The 24776-nt window shown below is 42.9% G+C and overlaps 1 protein-coding gene across 3 annotated transcripts in view; it reads left to right on the top strand.

Annotated features, from left to right (window-relative positions):
* CTNND2 (catenin delta 2) overlaps nucleotides 1–24776 on the top strand; it is a 900906-nt gene that overhangs the window by 771217 nt on the left and 104913 nt on the right. For all 3 annotated transcript variants that reach the window (XM_045082021.1, XM_045082022.1, XM_045082023.1), the window contains 2 exons: nucleotides 4675–4860; nucleotides 17284–17457. In XM_045082021.1, the coding sequence (XP_044937956.1) occupies nucleotides 4675–4860; nucleotides 17284–17457 (360 nt within the window). The remainder of the gene's footprint in view (nucleotides 1–4674; nucleotides 4861–17283; nucleotides 17458–24776) is intronic.

The raw sequence follows: 24776 nt of genomic DNA, 5'->3' as shown, positions 1-24776 counted from the left end.
TAAAAGCTTCCAGTTTTAGTTTATAAAGTCTGCTTTCAAGAGACAGGAATATTAAAATTACCTGAGCTTTGAATAATTCTGTATTCTTACAAGTTAGCTTTTTACAAATGTTAATTGTATCGAATGCCATTTTAGAAATGCCTTAAGACTGAAGAACCTTGGTCACAATCTAAGTGAATAGGAATGTCCACATGTTCACGCAGCATCTAGTCAGTGTTTCAGGTCAGAAAGCAGAATAGAACTGGGTGGGCTTTTGCGCTGTGGGAGGTCACTTTGTTTTGCCTTCATTTGCCTTTTGTTTGGTTTTGATTCGATCTAAAATCGTCAGGATTAACATCCTGATATAAACGCAGACTTTACTGATGCTTTTTAAGTGACCCATGCGATACATACGAAACCTCAATGAGAATTTCTCCAGAGCCACATTTTGGCATTTGGGACCAAGTTCTTCCATGTTGTCGGGCCGGCTGTGCCTTATAAGAAGTTGAGCAACAACCTTGGTTCTCCCCGCTGGATGCCAATCGCATCTCCCTTCCCGGCGATGTCAAACAAAAGTGTTTCCGACCATTGCCCAGTGTCCCCCAGGGGAACAGAACTCGTCCTGGTGTAAACCCCCAGCCATGTGCCTAGACGCCGTCACAGCCCTCTGACTTGGAGGGTCCCCCTCTGCTCTCAGATCTGCGTTCCTTTAAAAGTTCATCACGTGACTTGTTGTGTGTCCTCGACTGAGAGCCCACGTCGGTAGATTAGCTACAGCTTTGAAATGGACTCTGATCAGGAAGACGATGAAACGTGATTAAGTTACAAAGTCAGGTAAAGAACAGGTAAGAGTGGTTTTATCCCCTACGTTACCAACGGGCATGGGGAAAGACTTCCCAGTTCTCCACCTTGCCTGCACGGTGGAATGGCTGAGAAATTGAGACAATTGCTGATAGCCGAGCCCTCCTCCCTGTCATCGTGGGTGCACACACCTTCTGGAACCCCAGCCCTCTGAGTACTAGTCTGCTGCAGTTATGAACGCGGTCTGCCATCCGGTCACCACCGTCGAGTTACACGGGCATCCGTGAACTGACTGCAAATGTTACCGGTTTCGAAGACGGAACATGAAGCACTAAAATTTAATCAACCCCACTTGTAAACACCCTTTATAGCCATTTTAGAACTTTTAATATCGCTGATAAGAAAGTTAAGTCCCTAAAAAAACTTGACCAGTCGAGATATCTTGAGTATTTACAGATGCTTGTTAACATAATAGACCAAAGATCTTTAAACGAGCTGCAGGAGGTAATTCAGGAAGGCTGCCATGTCCAGGATCTCCACATTCAGAACAGTAAAGACTACAGCATCGGGATCCGAAGCCTCCTACTGGGATGGATACAAAGAGAGCTTTAAGACTGGACCTTGGGGTTGAAAATAAAATAGGACTCTACAGCCTCTTGCCTTGGCCAGGTGCCCAGGCCAACACTGGTGGGAAGGTAGCCTTCGGAAGCATGGTCCCGAAACAAAGTGCTGGGAATCCCCACGCCTCTTTTCTGATGTGGTAGACGGCTAGACCCCTGGAGCCCCTGGGAGACCCCGTCATTTAATGTCCACGTTGTATTCAAAGGAGGAACCTGGAATCTCTTGGAGTGTTGAGGGCGGCAGGGAGAAGACACGGTGATTTCTGATGAAGCTGCAGGAGACCCAGGCTTGTGTGGGTGTGTCACCTCCCGCTCGTGCTCACTGGGGACTGTCCCCAGGTACCCCCAACTTCAGGATGAAGAGGATCGTTACAGCTTCTGAATGGACCAGAAGTCCCAAGTGACTTAGTAGTGACTTTCTGGCCAGAACGTTCCATGAAGGTCTAACATATTATGGTCCCCCAGTGTCCCACCTGGCCCTCTGCCTGGTCCCATATTAGCTTTTACAAGGACAAGGTAGAGGAGGAAGGAGCACACATTCTCTTAAAGGCCAGTGTTAAAGGGCCTAGAATCCATGCAAACTCAGCTCAGCGCCTGTAATTGGGACTGTTTGCTGAATGGGTCACCCTACCGTAGCGCAATCCACAGACAACTTCCAAATCAGCCCTTTGTGATAGAAAATAAGGAGTCGAAATGATGCTTGTGTCCCAGAGGAGCGGCTAAAAGCACTGGGGACAGCAATGGATGTCCAAAGCAGAGCCACCAGGGGCCGTGTGCCTTCTCCTGGTGTCCCAGAGAAGGGCGGTAGCCGCCTTGCTTCTCTGTGCTCTTTCCCCACTCCCGTAGAGAGAAGAGCTTGAGTGGGTGACCCTTCCACGGCAGGCCTGGCTAGAGAGAGCAGCTCAGGCCCGGCGACTCCCTCGCCCCTCCCGTCCTCTCCTCTGCACCCCCTTCCCTCCGCCACTCCCACTTCTCCCCCTCCAGCTTCTCCCACATGGCCCCCAGCCACAGGTAGATTATAAAGCATTTCTGGAAATGGCTGTGGATGTGTTCCCGGGTAGTCATTTGTTAAACAGAGGCACGGAGATGCCCCCGGGGAAGACGAACAGCAGGCTGAGAAAGAAGTTGATTCTCCCAAGTCTTTGATGTTAGAAAAATCAGTTTGAGCTGATTTAAAAATCGTTCTGACTTGTGCCATAACATTTTCCTTTCGGGGAGAGACTTTTCTCTCTTTCATGCATCGTCCTGTGTTCACCTGCTTTCATGCCGGTTCCTTTTTTGATGCTGAGAGGATGCTTGAAATAGAAAATCAAGTTGACTCAAGGCCTGTGGGATTAGCTGCCGTGAAACCTTGAAAAGCTGACAAGACAGATCTGGAATGGCAAAGGCTCCAGAGACAGATCCTGGAAACCAGTTTTCCTGGTTGATTGTCCTGCCCCCAGTAGCCAAGGCAAACACACAGATTGGCCCAGATTCCTGTCCTGGGAGGAGAGCATTGTGGCACCCCCCACCCAGGCTGGACCCAGGACCAGACAGAGGTGGTCCTCTGGGCCAGCGGCCTCGTCCCCTTGACCTGTGAAACGGAGCCATGCTCTCTGTCTCACTTGCTGCTGCACACAGCAGAAGCCTGAGAAGCCATAACCAAACTGGCAAGCTTTTAAATAAAACTTAGCTCCGTTCAATTTCTTTCCCCATTGGGACTTTTTTAAAATTGGGTGTATTTTTACTCTTCCCACCGTTCATCAATTGTGGGACAAAGGTCAAAAGGTTGGTCCGAAGTTTATGTGTGAAGCCTCGCCTCCCATGTGATGGCATTTCAGAGGGTCTTTGGAAGGACCTGGAGGCACAGAGAGATTAAGCACTTGGCCCCAAGGTCACATAGCTCCTGAAACGGCAGAGCCAGGCCTTAAACCTAGACTCGTGGGCCCTGGTCCTATGTTCTAGATTTGCCAACAGGGCCGTCTAGACCACTGTTTGTGGTCTGAGGGCTCATATGGTGTTTACTGTGGGCCAGGAGCACTTCTCAGTATGTACACACTGGGTTGGTTTCCTGTTGCTGCTCTAGCAAGTTGCCAGAAACATAGTGGCTTAAAACAACCCAAACTGATTATCTTACTGTTTTATGGCTCAGGAGTCCCCAGTGGGTCTTGCTGGGCTAAAACCAATATGTTGCTAGGGCTGCATTCCTTCTGGAAGCTCAGGGGAGAATCCGTTCTCTCGTCTTCTCCCACTTCTAGAGGCGCCCACAATTCCTTGGCTGTGACTGTGGTCCCTTCCGCCATCTTCAAATCCCGCAAGGAGAGGTCACACCTTCTCCCACCACTTCACCGCACTTCCTCGGCCACCCTCTCTCATGTATAGGACCCTCAGGGGCCCACCAGGATAATCCAGGACAGTCTCCCCAACAGAAGGTCAGCGGGTGAACAGCCACCATTCTGTCTGCAGCCTCCATTCCTCCTGGCCACACAACCCAGCCTTTTCACAGCTCACAGACATGGATATGGACCCTAGGGGCAGGGGGCACTGTTCATTCATTCTCAGGCTCCCCTGGTCCACACAGCAAGCCAAGACACGGGTGCTCTTATGACCATCTTACAGAGGAAGTTACTGTGTCCAATGATGGGTATATTGTCCAAGTCACACAGCCAACGGATGGAGATCAAGGGCCTTACAGGTGTCCAGCCCCACAGCGTGTGTCCTCAAGCACAGGGTGAGCCCCATACTAAGAGAGCAGGAGCTCCAGCCATCTCCAAACAAAGCAGGAGCATGGAAACGTTCATGCCCCCGGTGATCCTGGCACTCAGTGCCTGGGACCCCACAGCTTTATATCCGTATCTCCTTTTACTCCCAGAAAGCACCCTAGTGGGTGGGAAATACTAGGGTCTCCCTCCCCGAGCTGACGGGCATGTGAGTATGCCATCTGAGCCCCAGTCCCGGGGGGAGCGGGGCATGCGTGCGCCATATCTGGGACCTCTCCCATGTTGTGGATTCTTAACTGCTCACCGGTGAACTCCAGTCAGCAATGACAGCTGTTTATAAAAGTAACTAGCAGGGATAAGAAAAGCTTTTCAGGACCTTCTCAGGCTTCTCTCAATTCTTTCCACCGTCGCTGTCAAGGGAGCCTGCAGGAGTCAGGAGCTTAATGTCTCCAGAAAGAATCAGGGATGTGGAAATGACTGCTTTCCTGGGTAGAGGAGTGCTGGTTAGTTTTTATTCATTCCTCCTTTATTTCTTTTCCTTTTTTTTTTTCTTTTTCTTTTTTTGGGTTCTCCAGACCGTTGAAAACTGTGTGTGCATTTTAAGGAACCTGTCGTACCGGCTGGCAGCAGAAACGTCTCAGGGACAGCACATGGGCACGGATGAGCTGGACGGGCTGCTCTGTGGGGAGGCCAATGGCAAAGACACGGAGAGTTCCGGGTGCTGGGGCAAGAAGAAGAAGAAAAAGAAATCCCAAGATCAGGTAATGCCGGTGGCTCGCCGCGGCGCGCAGTGACCCCTTCCCTAATGACAGCGTTACTGTTTCTCCCACTCGGACAGATACGGGGCTCTGTACTTCCCACGCGAGGTAAAATCACACGCGCATCTGCACAGTTTTCCTGTGGGGCTCTCATGGTTCAGATGGGGGAGCATCACGCGCCGCCCCCATGTCCTGCAGCCCAGCCCAGACAGGAACTTCGAAAAAGTCTCACGAGTCCCAGGCAGGCTCTAAGATCCCAGCTTGTAGCGTCTACCCCGGGCACGAGTTCCTCGGGTGTTGGTCCACACACTGATGGAGACCCTGCCAGGGACAGGCGGGGTGCCCGGCCGGTGGTACAGATGCACACAGTCGGTGTGACGTCAGAAGAGAACCTGAGCAGAAATGCACAAAAACCTAACACATTGTTCACTGCGTATTTTGAACCATTTCAGTATGTAACCTTGCACTTAATGTTATAAGTGGGGGAGCTCAGAATCACAATTCTCCAACAGAATGACATTAGGAGCTAGGCCTTGGGGCGCAATTCTGATAAATTCACAAAGCTGTCCAGCTGGAGAGATCTCTTCAAAACGGATGGACTTCACCTCGAGCTGCTGTAAATAGGCTGCTTGCAGTGCAGTAAAGGCCAGCAGGCAGCCGCTCTTAGCCTTAGCAGAATCATGACAGCCTCTAGTCCTTACCCTGGGAGCCTCTGGAAGGCAGAAGCTTTCACCCAGTGGCCCCCCAGGTAAAGGAATAGTATGAGTAGTAGCTGCCGGCCCCGAACTCCAGCTACGGAGGTTGTCCCGTCTTACTGTGGCCTGGACAGTGGGGTCACTGGTCCAACCTTCCTGGACATATGACCATGTGTTCAACCTTCCCCTGGACACTAAAGATCCTACCGACCCAAGATATGACTCTCCTCAGGAATCGACAAATAAGAAAGCAGGACAGAACTCACAACACTCTGTCCTGGCAGGTTTTTAATTCAACATAAATATGCAGACGTATCTGTTCAGATCACAGCACATAATTTTTCAAAGTATGTTCAAAATCATTTTGCTCTGAGGAAGGATTAGGGAAGCTATCTTGTTTGGAGTAAGGATTCGTAGGAATCCATTCTTAAATATAACTTGAATGCATCCGTGTTTGCATTTTTTAGGCTCTAGTCCTCTTGCTGTTTGTGGCCCCTGAGGGCTCCTCCAGGAACATCTACAACTTTTAGAACTGTATGTTCCAGCATAAACACAGCTTTAATTTAAAAAATACATATTCCATTTGCCTTTCTGATAGTCACCATCCAGTCTGAGAAGCTCCCAACCCTGCTTTCTCTCCCGTTATGGATCAGTGCTGTGTGTCCACTGTCTCCCTGAGTCTTCTGAAAGGATTGAGCCGTAGTTCCTAATTCAGCCACTTAAAAACCTCCCATCAGGTGAATGCAATGGTTAACAAGCAGGTATTTATTGAATGTCTACTATGTGCCAGGCATTGTACCAAATAATGTCAGATACCTCAGTCTTCCTTCCTGGCACTACCCAGACCGTGATGGCTTCTGAACTTTTTCAATATCAGAGAAGTGATACATGGCCTAACAAAGGTATAATGGGTCCTTCTCACAGTTTCCTGCTGCACTACTATATCCCAGAGGGCTCTGACCCTTCACTGCTTCGTCCCAGAAAGTGAATGAGCAGAATAAACACTGAAAATAGCATATGGGTAGGGATGTGGTTCTTCCCCCTCTGTCCAGTGATCATAAGCCCCCAGGGTCTCACCCACCTCCTACAGACTCAGAATCTCCAGGACAGGCCCAGGTAACTTTGGCAGGCAGATTTGGGAAATTGTACTAAAATGTTAGCCCTGGTTTTAAAAAAAACAAAAGCAAAACTTTAAACTGAGCTTGAGTTCACGGTTTTCTCTCCAGTCTATTGTTTGAACTTTAAGGACCGTCCTTCCAAGGACCCCCACACCAGTCATTGGTGTCACATCAGTAAAATTCGGCCCCAAACACCCAGCCCTTTCTCCAACACTGGCAAGGTGTGCTCACACAGCCTGAAGCCCTTCAAGTGACAGGTGGGATTAGGTATTGATTGGGTCCAGAGAAGTCAGGAGTCAGAAGAGAATATTCATGGACATCCCTCCAAAAGATAGCCCTCCTTCCAAGCTGGTTAGCTGCTTCCATAGAATCTTACAATGAGCAACTTCCCACCTTAGAATGTTGTATTTTGAGCCATATTTTATGACATCGATGAGCTATTTTCTAAGTTGAGTAAGATGAAGAGATTAATGCAGTTTTATTATTTTTGCCAAAAGTCTAAGTGAAGATTTATAAGGGTCGTTAATCCCATCTTTTTCTCATGATATTCTTTTAAGGAAACAAAAAGGATCTCTTAGAAAGTTCTGCCAAAACAACCACTTTTAAATACAGTAGAATATTGTTGTTTATAAGGAAACTTCAAACTTATGGTTTCAGTCAAGTGATAGTTTTGTAAAGGACTAAACTGTGCTCTAATATAATACAAACATATCTTTCTGAAAAATTTTAATGTAAACAGATAGGAGCTATGTCTGTTTGCAAGTCATTTCATGTCGGTCAAGTTCAGTATATTTAAAAAGAGTCAAGAGTAAAAAGCATTTGCATTTAAAACCGATGGAAGGGAGGCAGCACGGACTGGTCTGGAGATGGGGAGGAGAGCACTGGACATGGAGGACTGAGATAGGGTGACACCGGCACACCACTTGGCCTCCCCGCACTGGTCCCCCGGAGAGAACTAAATCTAGATGGCGCCACTTGCTGGGAAGGATGGGCACTTGCTCCAGCCTGGGGTCTCAGCAGGGAGAATGTGCTCTGCACTTCGGGAACGCAGGTGGCCATTCCAAATAGTCTAAAGAAATTAAAGGTCAGTTCTCTCAAGTGAGAGGAGGAACCAAGGCCCTGATTCATCACTGTGAACAGGTTGCAGCAAGGTGAGAAATGGAAATGTCCCCAGGCCTGTCCTGGACAAAAAGCATCCCCATCTTTGCCTTCAGAGCTTGCAGACCATGTAACTCACCTAGAAGCTTCCAGAAAGTTACAGCTTTCAAGATGGTCAGATATCCATTCTCTGGAGTCTCTGTTGCTCATAAAGTTAGGTTTTCAAAGAATATCTAGTGATTGGAGAGAATTATATATTACAAAGTGAAATGAAGAAAAATAACAGAAAAGCAAGAATATATAGAGAGAGCGATAGTTAGGATGTTGGTAAAACCTGGCCGATTTTGCCATATGTGTGTCACATGCAAGTATAAAATAGGCATATTTTTATATATTTGTATCTGCATATATATGTATGTGTTTCTAGAGAAAGCACAGTAACATCAAAGAGCGAGGATGGTGATTCTCTTTGTACTTGGGCATTTACGAATTTTCTAATAGGGATTACATTTGTAATCTTTTCAAATACCATTTAGAAAATAATATTTTAGAAAACAGGAACTGATTAAGTCAATGTATGCTTATTCATTCTCTTCTCTTAAATTTAAGATGCCCAGACAGAAGTATCCAAGAATGGAGCTCTGTAGGATGAGAGGTTGTCAAGTCCACAACACATACTTCCTAGGACAGAGGAGCCAGAGGTTTTACCAGGAAGTCAAAGTGATAAAAAGCATAATTAGTTTAATGATTGCCTCTGGAGCTTGCAGTATCCCAGAAATTTATGTTGATTCTTACCTTTGGCATTGTTAATTCTATACCTGAGGAAAATGCTGTGAGACTATAAAGGTCAGATTTAGTTACAATAAAAAATCTCAGAGACTTTATCCTTTAGATTCTTAACTAGAATAATTCAAGAAAATACATGATACAAAAATAGGCTTCCTTTATGCTCTTAATTCAAGAAATGGTTACTATTAGGGCACCTGGGTGGCTCAGGCAGTTAAGCATCCAACTCATGATTTCAGCTCAGGTCATGATCTCAGGGTTGTGGGATTGAGCCCAACATGGGGTTCTATGCTCAGTGAGGAGTCTGCTTGTCACTCTCCCTCCCTCCTCGTGTGGGCTTGCTCTCTCTCTCTCAAATAAATATATAAAATATTCTTTTTAAAGAAAGAAATGGTTGCTATCGAATCATCCTGGAACCATCTGACTACGAGCCCCCAAGTGTAGAAGGATTTAACATTTCTGGGCATCGTATTCTGATCCAAAATGGCTTTGCAAATTTATTAATTTCTGACTTTGTATTCAGTGCCTGTTGCCAAATTATAGGAAATTGCTTGTCTCCCTAGCCCTTTTCAGGCTGACAGCACGCCCACCCCACCAAACCATCTACACGTCACATGCCAAGAGGCACATCTCACCTGTCAGGGTCTCCACTGCCTTCTAGCAGGGCTCCGTGCCAGGCACTGGGCACAGCAGGGACGGGGACAGCATTACGAAGATTGGGGTCCAGGGAAATGCAAGTAGACAAAATTGCTACATTTACTTTTCCACCTTTTGTAGAAGTAAGCATCTTTTGTTTCTCTATTTGGCATATGGCCAAGGTTCCTGGGATGATATCCTGGGATTGGTTGGATTCAGGGTCAAGAATACTGCTGGCTGCTGGCCAGAGCAGACCCGAGCCTTCAAGACCCACTCAGTGTGAACTTGACAGTGCAGAGGAACTGCTGAGAAAAAAGAAAAAACAAAGTAAGACAAATAAGATGTACTAGAACCTAGAACTTCTCCTTTCTGCTTGAGTATCACTTCTGAATGTTGTAGTTCGTGTGGATATATGTGTCTCCATGTGGGTGAGGACATAAACCTGTCAGAATTCGAAGATGACTCTGATCTGGTATTTTTCTATGGTTGACTTTGGCTCTCCTGATAATCTTTGTTTCACAGTTTAGTGAGTTGTGCTCAATTTAAGAGTAAGTATTATTGCTGTTTCCACCTCTTGCTTACATTGTGGGTGCCAAACACATGAAACAGCAGGAAGTTCCATTTATCATATCACCATGATATTTTAGACGCAAAAGCATAGTAATGTATTCTGCACAACACCTTTAATACCCTCTTATTTTTTCCATGATAATGGACATGTCTTGGCAGAACTGCCAGGGCTGTCCACCTGCATGCTTTCCTGGCCTGTCCTTTGTCCCACAGACCAGCCTCTGAGCTTTTGTACATGCTTTTCCTCTTTCTGGCCTTCTACTCTTTTCTTCTACTACTTGGAAGATAATCCTCTAAGACCAAATAAAACATCACCTCCATCTGTCCAAGACTTCTTCCAAGTAAAGAGTTACTCATCCTCTAATCATTCACCTGGTTTTATTGAACTTACCCTTTAGTGCTGATCTGCTCTAGTAGCTGACTCCCACGGAGAAAGGATCTGCTGAGGGGAGGGACTGGGTGAGTCTCGATTCTATCATTGACCTCTAGCCCAACACCCAGAATGAGCTATGCTGAGTGACACTTAGTTTTGGGTTCACGGCACCCTCTACCTTTTGCTGGGGAGGTGTTTCGAGTAGAAGTCCACAGCTGTGACTTGTTCCAACCTCGTCCGTTTCTTTCTTGATGACGCTTTACCTCCAGGAGCCACTGTGGGCCCAGAATGTTCTGTAGACCTTCTCTTTTCCATTTGTGGTTCAAACTGTTACCCAGGTTCTCATACAGTGCTGCATCTTATTATGTTAGTCACCTTGCTGCCTCTAGAAGGACCACCACACATAACAAGCATTCTGTATCATGACAGTCATTTGAGGACTTGGGATTCATGTGTGTCCAGGTGCATCTCAAGGTTCTCCTGGAGAAATAATACTTCCGACTGTGCCTTGTTCTGAAGGTGTTAGTGCATGACACCTAAATCGTATTAGATGCCATGAAATTCCATTGCCCGAAAGGTTTCCTCCCAGAACTTTGTATCTGGTATCACTTGTGCGTGAGCATCCTATGGATGCTGTTGGCCCAGAAACCAGACCCCGACACTCAACAGTGATCAGTATCCCAAGGCACACATGTGAATTTTCTTGCTGGTTTGAATCACACTGGAGATTAGAATTTTAAAGTTTCTCCTTATTTTGGACAAAATGGATGTTAATTATAAGCAAATATAAGCATGCGTGTAAATGCACAAATATAGAACATGAAAATTATATATGAGTAAAATAGCAATAAGCTGTAAGAGGAAAGGAATACGCAAACCTCTACCACCCCCTCCTAGATAGAGCCACAATTGCGATTTGTACCAGGCAGATATCCTTTCCCATCTTCTCTCTCCATATTTATGCACAGCTTTGCTTAACCCTTCAAAGTACAGGTTGACTACATTGATCTGAGTATGGATTAGGGCGCATGTCAGACAGCCAAAATCTTAGAGTTGCTAAGTGTCCTGAGAGTAGATAAGTGTCCTTCCCGCTAATGTGAAGGTCGATGGCAGCCCTGATCTGTGGTCTTCAGTGGCTCTAAGATCTAGCGTATTCTCCTCTTTGGGATAATTCCTCCTTCTGATGGTCCACGATGGTTTTTCACGTCCATTGACCAGGAGCAGGAAAGGCATAAAGAAGATAGGGTAGGGGGAAGTGTCCTTTTCCGCACCTTTCCCCTTCCCACTGTGCAAAGGAGCAGGAAGTGTAGCATATTTGTTGCCCCACCATGACCCCAGGGCGTTCTCTTAACTAAGGGGAAAGGGGATGCAGTCGCATGCCCCGGAGTGCAGCAAGAGCTCTCTGTCCCTGGAAGGGGAAATCCTTTATTACTGAATTTATTGAAAGTCGTCTGTGCATGGTAATGAAAAGTTGGCTTTGAGTTATTTCACTGTTGGCAAATTCTCTGCCAACAGCGCAGCCCCTGATTACTTGCCCTCAGTGACCGCCCCCGCCGCCCACCTTGGCACAGCACGGATGGGGAGAACAGGTGTGGGCGTGACACCCACTCGTCTCACTCTGCGTATTGTCATACAAGAGTTTATCCCGTGACTCAGCATGACCTTTCTCCTTGCCAGCAAATTGTCGCCGGCAGAATGGAGAGAGGGCTGCCAGGAATCGCACTGCGGGGGTGTACCGTGATGTGTGAACCACTCCCTGATGATCAGAAAATGCGGTTGCTTCCCAGCTTTAACTCACGTAAACTGTAATAAACTTGCGTAGCTAAATCTCGCGCACACCCTTAATCACTCTTCCAAGATAAATTCTTAAAAGTGAACTCTAGAGACCAAATGAATCTGGGGACGTAAGCCAAACTGTGTCTGAATCACGCCGGGTGGCGGTGACAGCTGATTCAATTTACCGTAATGGATGGATCTGCCCTTCATGGCATTCTTGGTGCTTTCTAAGTTCTCATTTCTTAATATCATGGGTTGACTTTCGTCCAGTTTCCATTTTATTAGTAAGCATGCTTTTTCCTTCACTGCTTAATACGACTTCTTCACCAACCATCTGCTTATTTGAGCTGCTGCTCATTCCTCACGGCTGACCTCACTGTGCCTTCATGTCGCCATATGTCGGGAGCTTGGTGACTCAAGACATGAGATTTCATGTCCTCCAAGCAGCAAGTCACACAAGCCAGCAAGGCCACAGCCGTCCATGTTTATGCAGCAACTCTCCTTGGTCTCTGCCCATGGATGAATGAGATTCTCCTCCTGCGCTGCATGTCTCCTCTGAAATACATCCTACCACCTAAAAATGCTGTTCTTCTACTTTGAGTGACTTTGCAGACTTAAAACTGCAACGTAGGCTTCCCATTTACTTTCCGTATTGACATTTTACCACTCAGTGCTTCATGCCATTAATAAGTACTTTGTGCCTGCGTGGCTGTGAGGGTTTGCCATTCAACTCTTGATTTGGACGCAGGTCATGGTCTCAGGGTCATGGGATCAAGTCCTGCGTGGAGCTTTGCATTCAGAGGGGAGTTTCCTTGGGATTCTCTCTCTCCCTATCCCTCTGCCCCACCTCCTCCTCTCTCTCTTTCTAGAAGAAATAAATAAATCTTAAAAAAAAATACTCTGTTTTATACTACTAGATCAGGGTTTCTCAGCCTTGTCACTCTTGACATTTTGAACTGAATAAGTCTCAGTTGTGGGGGTATCCTGTGCATTGTAGGGTTTTATCAGCATTCCTCTACCCGTTAGATGCCAGTAGTACCCCTTCTTCCAGCTGTGACAATCCACAATGTCTCAACATTGTCAGTTGTCCCCTTGGATGATAAAATCCTTTCGTGGAGAATTACTGTATTATACTGGCTTTTAGGGATATATCACCAAAGATATAAACAAAACAAGACTACGGGATTACCCGAGGGGGGCATTGGCATGTCAAGGACAGAGCTCCTTTAGAACGTAAGTAATGGAAAAAACAAGTGAAAGGTAGGTCATGGGGAGATTCCTGAACCAAGCTTCCTGAGATCTAGATGAGAAGTTAGGAACAGAGAGAATTCTAGAGGGCAGTGAGTGGAGGTGCTCAAGGACCCTATGATGCCGAATTCACTTAGTGCTTACCATGATTACTCCTTCATCTGCTCAGGCTGCCATAACAAAGCAGTACAGACTGGGAGGTTTAAACAACAGACATTTATTTCTCCCAGGTCTGGAGGCTGGAAGGCCAAGATGAAGGTGCTCACAGATTTGGTGTCTGTTGAGAGCTGTCTTCCTGTTTCACAGATGACCTTGTCTTGCTGTGCCCTTAAAAGATGGAAATTGAGAAAGCTCTGGTCCCTTCATTTCAAATTTTAGGATACATGCATCTCATATTTACATTTATAGATGGCATATGTCTACTTTGCTGAAAAAGTTGCATATCCCATGACTTCTCATGGATCCTCACTCTAGAAGAAGCTTAGCACTAGAAATTTGCATGTGTGGAATTTTTACCAGCTAAGTCAGATCCTGATGTCACCTGCACCCTGGGGTCCCATTGATGTTGATTTTCCAGGCAATGTAGTGTTGGGCATGCTAACACTCTCTTCGAGAAGACTTCTGGTCTTTTTATAGGTGGTGAAAATCTATTTTTTATGGACAGTTGATAATTCTTTCCCTATTAACTCAGCAAAAGTTGGAAATAATGTACCCAGATAAAGGCCAGATACATTGACTGGCTTTGAAATAACTCTTCATCTCCAGTATCGACATACCAGGGTACCATCAATGTTCTAAAATAACAGAGACTTCCCCTTTGAACTCCATTTCTAAGTGCCATCAAAGATTACCCGTATTCACATCAGTTTTCCTTTTATTTCCTTCAGGTTCTCTCTGTAGCTATTAAGAAAGGACTGTAGTGAAAGGTATTTAAGAGCTACATAGATCACATGTCAGAGCCGAAGAAAATTGTCTACTGATTCAACCAATTATCCTATTTTATTGGGCAGAAGTTAGGAAAGGAGAATAAGATGAGACCCAGCAAATGACACACAGCCGCTTCTTGCTGCTCTTCCAGTCGGCCCTCACGTTCTGTGATGAGCGTGCAAATACCGCTTCTGCCCGACTCCTGCTGTTGAGGGAGCTCACCCTGCAGGAGACGGAAATGTCATCCTCTTGAGTTCTAAGTGCATAGTCTGATTTTTCTGAATATCATCACATCTTTATGTGAACACCATAGCTTTAAAATCTTAAGGAGATGATAATATAAACAATGGGAAAAGCCCACATGAAATAATTTCCCATTTCCAGGGAGCCTGGGTGGCTGAGTCAGTTATGCATCTGCCTTCAGCTCAGGTCATGATCTCAGGGTCCTGGGATGGAGCCCCACATACGGCTCCCAGCTCAGCGGGGAGTCTGCTTCTCCCTCTGCCCCCCCCCCCCGCTCATGCGCACATGCGCGCGCACTTGCACTCACTCTCTCTCTCTCAAGTAAGTAAGTGTAAAATCTTAAGAAAAAAAAATAAAGAAAGAATTTACTATCTCCTGTTGTGCCAGCAGAAAGATTCAACACCCAAGCTGCTTTCCCTGGCCAAGCCAGCATTAGCCCTGCTTTATCCAGGGTAGTGAGCCCAGCTGCACGCATGAGCAGGGAGCCACGTGACAAGACCGTTCGCATCCCATTCTGTTATTTTCTGTATTTAAAAGGGACCTGCTGGTTTCACGCTTGCGCAGGGGCAAAGACATTTCAGAATGGTTTGAAGTGGCTTGGGCTTAAAGAACAAGCAGATTCCTCCATCTTGAGTGTCCTTGTTACAGAGTTAAAATTGAGGGACACTCTCATAGAAGATGACCTTTTGTGGTATGTCCAACCTCTGTCCATGGGATATTCATTTCTGAGCTTTGGCCTTAAGTTGTATCATAAATGAGAAAAAGAAGACGAGAGTTTTTAATTTTTCTCATGGAAAATAATGAATATAATGAATATATATCATATATATAATGAATATATAATATATATAATGAATATATAATAATAAATAATGAAAATGACTTGTGATAGTTAAGTAACTTTACATTTTCATCATCAACTCTTCCATTTTTATGTTACAAAGATATGAAATAAGCCTATAGTCCAGTAAAATTTTCAGAACCAAGAAACACAGATTTTGAAATATAGCTGTAATTTTTGCATTTATACACAAACACACTCATGCACGTGTATGTACCTACATGAATATCTGCAGGAAGGTTTTGTATATGTCATTTAGACTATATCTTAAGTAACCATTAAGAAACACAAATAAGCAGTTAAATAACTTGATGCTCCTGCCCTGAATTATAAAGAATTATTTTGTGTTACTATGATTTTTCTCAGCAGTGAATGTTGGAGTATTTTTTCTTAACATATAATTTGCTTCATTTCTACCCTCATTATATTTGTTGGCTCCATTTTTCCCAAAAGACAAAGACTATGTGTGATCAAAGATCAGACTCACTATTTTTTTTTTTAAAGATTTTATTTATTTATTTGACAGAGAGAGATACAGTGAGAGAGGGAACACAAGCAGGGGAGTGGGAGAGGGAGAAGCAGGCTTGTCACCAAGCAAGGAGCCCCATGCGGAGCTCTATCTGGGGACCCTGGGATCACAACCTGAGCCAAAGGCAGATGCTTAACAACTGAGCTACCCAGGTGCCCCAAGAATCACTATTTTTAAGTAGATCAGAATCACAACATTTTATTTTATTTTTGTAAAGATTTTATTTATTTATTTGACAGAGAGAGAGAGATCACAAGTAGGCAGAGAGCTAGGCAGAGAGAGAGGGGAAGCAGGCTCCCCGCTGAGCAGAGAGCCCAATGTGGGGCTCGATCCCAGGACCCTGAGATCATGACCCAAAACGAAGGCAGAGGCTTAACCCACTGAGCCACCCAGGCGCCCCCAGAATCACAACATTTAAAAAAATAAAAGTGTGGGATGCCTGGGTGGCTCAGTTGGTTAAGCAGCTGCCTTCGGCTCAGGTCATGATCCCAGCGTCCTGGGATCGAGTCCCACATCGGGCTCCTTGCTCCGCAGGGAGCCTGCTTCTCCCTCTGACTCTGCCTTCCACTCTGTCTGCCTATGCTCACTCTCGCTCGCTGTCTCTCTGACAAATAAATAAATAAAATCTTAAAAAAAAATAAATAAAAAAAAAAATAAAAGTGTAACAAAATTTGAAATGTAGAAAAAACAAAAGACATAACCATTTTGTTAAGAAGATTTTATGGTCATACGTGTTTCCCTGGTGCATTTTACGTGGTATAAAGCCCACACCCCTCACTACTCTGCATCCTGCTTTATTCATTTCACTTTTTATCATAATTATTTGTCCGCGTTGCTACAGCGTAGTCTTCATAACTATCATTTTAATGGTCTACTGATACTCCCTTGCTCAATAAGCGATAGTTTTTAAATTATTGGCATTAATTTTTAATTACATGTTCTCCTATTATCCATTAGATCCAATTCAGAGCAAACCGAACTATTAGAACTGCTGTAAGATCTAATTTGTATTTAGCTAGGTCAATGCATCTAATAAACCACAGCAATTTTCTCTTCAGTGTCCATTCTGACAACCGTTTGATGCCTGTAATGCAATGATAGAATGCAAAAGCAAACAAAAATAGGTATTTTTTAAGTTATATAAGAATTTATCAGTTGGTATGTAGGTTTAAGAAGTGAGAGTATTTGATTATTAATGTGTACCGTGTTATGCTAGTAGTATGCTAACTGTAAGATACATTGCCTTGTTGTTTAATGCTCTCCATTCTGCCCACCAAAATTAACATATTTCTTCTTCCTTTTATAGAAATGTGCTGGCACCGTTCTTAGAGAACTTTGCATTTATTCTACTGTCAATTACAGTTACTTATGTACACGTTCTACCACATTCCACCTTCCATCATGGGCTCTGGGTGGGCAGGCGTGGATGTCCTGTTTTTGGTCTAGTAAGGCTTTACCCTATCTGCCATAGATGTTCACTAAATGTTATGACACCCTGCTTTTGTTTTTGTCTATATTTACAGAAGACAAAGTTGGGAAGTGTAACAATGTTAAAGGTGTTTACTCTCTTGTTTTTCTTCCACCAGTGGGATGGAGTAGGACCTCTTCCAGACTGTGCAGAACCACCAAAAGGGATCCAGATGCTGTGGCACCCATCTATAGTCAAACCCTACCTCACACTGCTCTCTGAGTGCTCAAACGCAGACACGCTGGAAGGGGCAGCAGGCGCCCTGCAGAACTTGGCTGCAGGGAGCTGGAAGGTATGACTAGTTCATTACCGTAAAGAAGAGATCTGGAGTTATAAGCACGTCCTTAGAAAGGATTAGACGTCCAATTTTGAGATGTTCAATTCCAATACAGGCTTTGAGAATGTTAGGGAAAGACCAATTACATTGGACTCTTGGACATAGAAAGGTATCCCTTTTAAAAATTCTCAAGGGCTCAGGGGTCCTTGAAAATCACTACAAAATATAGATGGATAGATGTAAGTATAGTCATTGAAAATGCTGTGATATGCTTTCCATTCTAGGTATGTAGCTGAGCTATTTTGTTTTCAGGGGAGATTGTGACATGTTGATGCTTTTCAAAGCTCTATTGTTGACTGTTACGGGAGCTAATACCCAAGCGTTTTTTATCAAAACCCATGTGAATCCCTATAATGTTGTAGTTGGTCCTGTCCTCAAAGGGAAAGAACCTCTTTCATTTTTAACCCATGGGCTTACAGAGAAGAATAGTATTCCTAGGTCTCTTTGGCCAGAATGTTAAAGCAAATGTACAATGAAGAAGGAGATTGGGAGGGCCTTTTTCTCTGAATTCTTATAAACATGGGTTATCCCTGATTGGTTTTAACAGAAAATTTCCATGACCCTCATTTTGGGTAGAAAAGGATTCACCCTAGCAAAGAATTCTTGAGTTTGGTCACTCGCCATTCCATGAGCTAACTTGTTTTACCACATAAAAAAGTGTAACCATCTAGAATGAGGGCATATGACGAAAATATCAAGAAAGGAAATTATCAAAGGGCCTCTGCCATCCATTTTTCACTCATTTAATTCAAAGCCTGGGGTTTAAGATATACATAAGTCACTATCTAGAGTTCACTTTCTTCATAACAATGTTAATAAGACACCTGGCTGCGGAGAGTTCTCAGCCTAGGACCATGGGCACCGCACATACTGCCCTCAGCATCGTCATGCAACTGTATCCTCCCTTCTTGTTAGAGCTTCCAACATCTGCCTTCAGGTAGCCTCTCACTTATCATTCTGTTTCCACTGCTATGGTCTCAGCTACAGAACTGCCTTCTTTCTGACCTGGGACATCACAGCTCTTGGGGGCCAGCCCTTAACAACTTTTCCCAGGAGCTGGCTGCTGATGTTTGTGTGGGCCCATTCCTTCTTTTGAGAGTCTTAGGAATGAACATCATCATCATCCCTTTCCTGTCTGCCCATAGGTGTCCCTGATGTTGTCCTGAAAGAATTCAGGTTGAGTTAGCCTTGAAGGGAAGGTATCTCTTGCTCTCAATTGGAGAAAAGCTTCAAAAGAAGAATCACATCAGGCAGAATTCCAGAATAGGGCCTTGCAAGACAAGGAGAAAGATAATAATGGGAATCACTTCCTTGAACTAACCCTTAGATCTTCTCTCCCTCTAAATTTAAGAGGCTTTGATTCAAATCACAATTCAAACCCAGTCTCTGCCTTTTCCGATCCCTCTGACCCTGAGCAAATTATAGCACTTCATTGTCTCAGATGGGTCCTCTTTAGACAGAAAAGACTGTGGCCACTTCATGTCACAGCTTGCAGATCAATCATGGCACTAGATGCAAAGATGGAAGCAAGATGCCATAGGCCATTGGATTGTCATTAAGTTGGGCCAAGAGTTTTGTCAACCTTACTCTATAAGAAGCATTCACCATCCTAATAACCCTAGAAAAGTGAGATAGTTCTCAGGCAGGCAAGGGGTTGTTAAAGAATATTTGTATATAGTTACATATGTGTGTGTATATATATACATAAGTTATATATATATATATATATATATATATATATTTTATTTACATAAGAGTTTTCTTATCAAAACATAATACACAAGCATGAGTAATAGTCACATTATCATCATTTATTGTATACGTTATTAACATGCCATGTTAAATGGTAAGGAAATATATGAAAAGGGAAGATAGATAATCCATAGGGATCACTTAAGAAGGTTATCATTAAGCCAAATCATTATAATTTTTTTAAAATTTGTTTATAAATTGATAAATGATTATAATTTTTTAAAGACTGAAAATAACTTGTACAAAAACCAAACAGAGAAATCCTTCCTTTTAAAAATTTATTTTATTTAAGAAAAAATCTTGAATGACTAAAAGATGGATTTAGGACACAAAACAGCACCAAGTTTCATATGGACAGTGCTATCATTTGAAATCTAGAGTACTAATAATGTATTTTTATAGTGACTGTTGAAATTTAGTGGCATTTTTTTTTTTTTGGTGTCCTTAACTTTTTATGACCCAAACAAAAGCACAAATGTGAGAAGGTAAAAGACTGGAATTTTACATGGAAGCAGCTTTTTATAGACCTCATCATCTGAAACAATAACTTTTCTTTATAGGAAGGTCATGCAAACTCTTCTTGCAACAAATTGACTAGTAAACTAGATCTTCATAATGATCTTAAATACTTTTTAAACTTTAGGAGACTCATTACTTGGTTTATGAGCATCAGAAAAACATAATGGTATTATGGCAGAAGCAAAGTAATGTATTTTTTTCATGGCCAATATGGACTTCAGTTACCTTTTTTCCTATGTACAGTACAATTATTTTGTTTGTCACAGAATCTTAAAACAATTGGATATAGTAGTTTAAAGATTTCCAAAATGTGAGTGAATGCTCTTTCAAAAACCACTTACGGGTTATTTCTGTTGTAATTCAACTTAGTGAAAACTTAAGAGTTTGAACTATAGAAATATATCTGTATTTATTATTAAGTCAGATATATTAGGTATCTTTCTACAGTCCAATTTCCACTAAAATGTGACCAGTTTCAAAGGACTTATTCTTGTGCCCATTTACTTTTAAAATAAGATAGAATAAAGGGACATTTGGATATTAAGCTGTTAATATTTAATGAGATAACATGATAGCAACATAGATGTAGTGTAGAAGGAAACAGAATCTCTGGCCATGTGGCCAATATGAATAAAAAATAAGAGAACTGGGAAATTTGAGACTAGAGTCAGGGTAACAGCCTTGAGAAGGACAATGAATTTAGTGTAGCTTAGCAGTTGGAGTATCCCATAGACGAGAACCACAGGGTATCAGTGGAATGCAACAAATAAAAGTAGAAATCATAGTTTGACAGTTGTCTTTGTTCTAGCTAATGGTGTGATATAAAACATAAGGCTTAAATAAAAAAAAAAAAACAAAGTTTTAAAAGAGTATGGTGAAAACGAGCCCTGAAGCATGATCCCTAATGGGTTAGGAATTGGGTCAGAATAAACACAGAGGGTATCTGAGGACCCTGCCCAATCAGCAGGCTCCTAGAGACAACACACCAAGTGGGACATGATGACCAACCTGAAGCAGGACTTGGATGGGCCAAACCTAAGAAAGAAGAAATGGAGAGAATCCAGGTCATAACCAAGTCATTGACCCTAATCACACATGACTTAGTGCTGCCTTCCTCATAAGACCCCAGTAAGTAGTCCTGATAGCAAGGACTGCACTTTTGCTGTAAATGCCATATGTGTAATAAACCCGGTTTGGGGCATTACTTTCATCACTGTCATCGAATAATCTGATCTCCAAAGCTGTGAGTTCTAGAACTCCATTCTGAAGCTGTAGAAACAGCTACACCTGAGGGACTCCTACTTCCAGCAAGATGCCAAGATGGAGGTCCAGATTTTCCTCCCTTTATGGCAGAATAATAACAATAAAATAACCTAGGGAAATATAACCATGGTTTTTAAGACACAGAGACAATTTTCTCTGATCATTGGAAACAATTATCAGAAAACAAGCAAGGATGAGCCCTCTGACTGCCCCAGCTCACTGCCTTGAGCCAGTTTGTCCACCATGGCACCAGGAATGGAAACCCCAGAGGAGTTTGGCAGACTCTGAGCTAAGGAGATGGGGCTGGGAAGCTGGGGAGCTGAAGGTGACTGGAGTTCACATGACAGAGTACCAGAGAGGAGAAAACCACACACAGAGAGAAGCCTAGAGATCTGCAGAGTATCCCCCTCAAATATTCTGCAGGGAACTCTTGGATGCATGCATGTGAGGGAAATACCAACTCTTGGATGCATGCATGTGAGGGAAATGCCCACACCTGAAGAAAGAGCCTCCTGTAGTTAGAGAGAATGAAACTTGGCATTCATGTAGGGATGAGTATAGTGTGCCTTCCTGAGAACCAGACAGGGAATCCTTGTAATTCATGGGCCCCTGGGTAGAGTGCTCAGGAGGGCCTTGCCTCCCAGCACTGAGCATATAATTAGCCTTGGACTAAATATGATCCAGTCTTTTCTATCCTATCAAATCTTAAAAGTAGGATCCAAAAATAGCAATCATTTCCAAGTAAATTAACCAAAGCTTAAAAATGTCTAAAGGAATACAAAAAATATGCAGCACCCAACAGATTAAAATTAAGAATGTCTGGCATCTATTGAAAATAACCTTAGAAGCCAATAGAGAAGATAATGTAATTCATAATGAGAAGAAAAATTAATCATTTCAGAATCAACTCAGAACTGACACAGATATTAACATTAGCAGAGAAGCAGTTGCTGTAACTATATTTCTTATGCTCAAAAAGTTAATTAGAACATGGAAAATAAGTAAGAATCAAATAAAACTTCTAGAGTTATAAATACAATGTCTGAAATGAAAAACACATGGGATAAGATTAGTGGCAGGTTAGACATTGCAGAAGAAAAGATTAATGAACTCAATAGAAACTGCCCAAAACAAAACACAGAGAAAAAAGAAGAAACCTCAAATCATCAGTGACCTCAACTGGCCATGTCAGGTGGACTGATATATGTGTAATTGAAATACCCAAAAGAAAGGAGAGAGAAAGGAGAAAGAGAACAGAAAAAAATATTTGGAGTCTTAATAGTTGAAAAATTCCCAAATGTAATGAAAACCTTAAACTCACCGATACAAGCAGGGCAGCTCAAGGAAACTCAAGTGGAAGAAGCATGAAGAAGCTTCTCTAAGATACATCTTACTCAAAGTGCTCAAAATCAGTAGTAAAGGGAGCATCCTAAAATCAGCCAGAGAATAACATTGTATGTCAAGTGTACTAAGAAACATTGTGTGTGTGTGTGTGTGTGTGTGTGTGTGTGTATACATACACATACATACATATGTATAAAAGGAGCTGGAGGGGGAAAGACTTGTACATACAAAGAGAAGAGTGACAGCTGATTTCTCATAATCAACTATGCCAGTGAGAAGATAGGGAGGCAACATATGGAATCTGCTGGGCCCCATTACATATAAAGGTGATTCTGGGTTGGTGTTTAGAAGGTGCAGCCTGTTCTTAAAAGAACCCCTGAGGCACACATTAGACCTACAGCAGTTGTAAAACGATCTGTAAAAACAATCCCCATTTGAGCTCAGGTTAAGACATGGGCTAATCTGGGAACTGGCATTATTAATTACCTGAGCAGTTGGGGCAGAGGGGATTCGAACTTAAACACTTCAGATTAACTGTCCCAGCATGATCAGAAGTGTGGGGCTCAGGATATGCCACTCAGTATTCTCTTCTTCCAGTCCTGAGGACAAGCAAGTGTTCGTAGTCTCTGCATCAGGTTATAACCCCACAGACAGGGACCACAAGATTCAAGGATTAGTCTGGCTTTAGAAGAGACTAATTAAGGAGCATGTGATCACTTCCAGCCCTAACAACATTTTTGTAGAAGTGGTTAGAACTTGTGGCCCTATGAAAAATCTCAGTGGCTTTGATTCTTTTTATATAGTTCATTTCTGTGGAGAATGCTATTCTTAAATAATAATATTATTATAATGCTATTCTTAAATAATAATAATGCTATTCTTAAATAATAAGCATGGATTCTAGAAATCAACTCGATATTATCCTTCATCACTTAAATATGCTTTCATCTCCAACTATGAGCTGTTAGCTGGAAGACAATTGCCATAAGAAGCTGAGTTTGACTTGGTACCTTCCCCCTAATACCTTCCAGTACAAAAACATGAAAGCAAAACTTTCAAAAACCATTATTGATGCTATGATAAGAATATATACACAAGGGTGTATGTATAATGCTAATGGCTATAGCAAAGAGACCCTAAATATGTAAGGACTAAAACAAAATAGAAGACAGAAGTTATTTTCTCTAATGTAACATGTGAAGGCAGGTGTGTGCAGAGGGAAGCTCCCCTCCATGAATTAATTCACCTACATTCATGGCTGTTCTGCCATCTTTAACATTGATTTCCAAGGCTACACTTGTGGTCATCATCTACCAGCAGGAAGCAGAAAAAGAACACAAATTCACAACCAGAAATATTCTCTTATAAGAGTCAAGGTCACACCTCTCTCATTATCTGGGCTTAGCTCTTAGCCTCCAGCAGACAGATTCTTTCCATACACTCGTACACCACTGACAATGAACAACAATTCTCAGGCATTAGGTAGTCTAAATCCAAATTCAAGAAAAGCAAAATTCTCCATTGTCAAGGGACAGAGATTTGCTAATATATTCAATTTATGTTACAAAATAAAACACTTAATATCCTAGTAAAAACCAATGGTAATCCCATTACCTTACTACCCAGGGCTTCAATAAAAGCTATGCCTGTATTTGCATAAGTGTTTATATCAGCATGGTCCCCCCAGGTTATGAGTAACATCCACAGAATGACATGTTTTCTGGCTCCAAAGGGAAAATATGAGATGTTAACTTCCACTCCCCATGAGGTACCATAATTAAAAGAAAAAAGGGAGGGATATATTAAAGAAAAGACTTTCTGAGTTGGGGTCTAATAAGTGAGGATGAAAAACAATTAAATTACTTTTATTTTCTTACATTGAATAAAAAATCGAGTGTACCTGCACTTCTCAGTCAATCCTCCTCATTATTGAAAAAGCAGGGGTGTAGACAGTTTCATTTGAACCCCCATTCTTGTTTATCTCCCCTCATCCGTGGGATATTTATATAACCCTCTCACTAAAGAACATACAGGAGTCTCAGAATAAGATCTGTAGCATCCTTTCTCTCAGACATGCCATTCTGTTGCCCAGAAGGCATTTCTAAATGCCATTTGCACACAGTGAAGACATATTTAATAACACTTACCAAAACAAAACAAAACAAAAACCACCTTTCTGTTTTCAGAAAAGTTCATTCTTAAAGGTCCATTTTTTTCATTGAGAATTACTAATCCTTGAGATAGTTTGAGAATTAGGATTTGAGAGTTAAAGAGTGTTCATGTTGCGATTTGTTGGATGAATGCTTTTCCCACATCACTTTTACCTGAGCTTGGCCTTCTTTACTTGTTCCTACAACAAAAGTATATCTAAATGCTTTTCCCCCCAGGAAGTTCTC

The sequence above is a fragment of the Mustela putorius genome, unplaced genomic scaffold, assembly GCF_011764305.1.
Source record: "Mustela putorius furo isolate JIRA1106 unplaced genomic scaffold, ASM1176430v1.1 tig00000589_pilon_pilon_pilon, whole genome shotgun sequence".
Taxonomy (NCBI): Eukaryota; Metazoa; Chordata; class Mammalia; order Carnivora; family Mustelidae; genus Mustela; species Mustela putorius.
The sequence above is the reverse complement of the archived record's forward strand: the minus strand, read 5'-3'. Positions and strand labels throughout refer to the sequence as shown.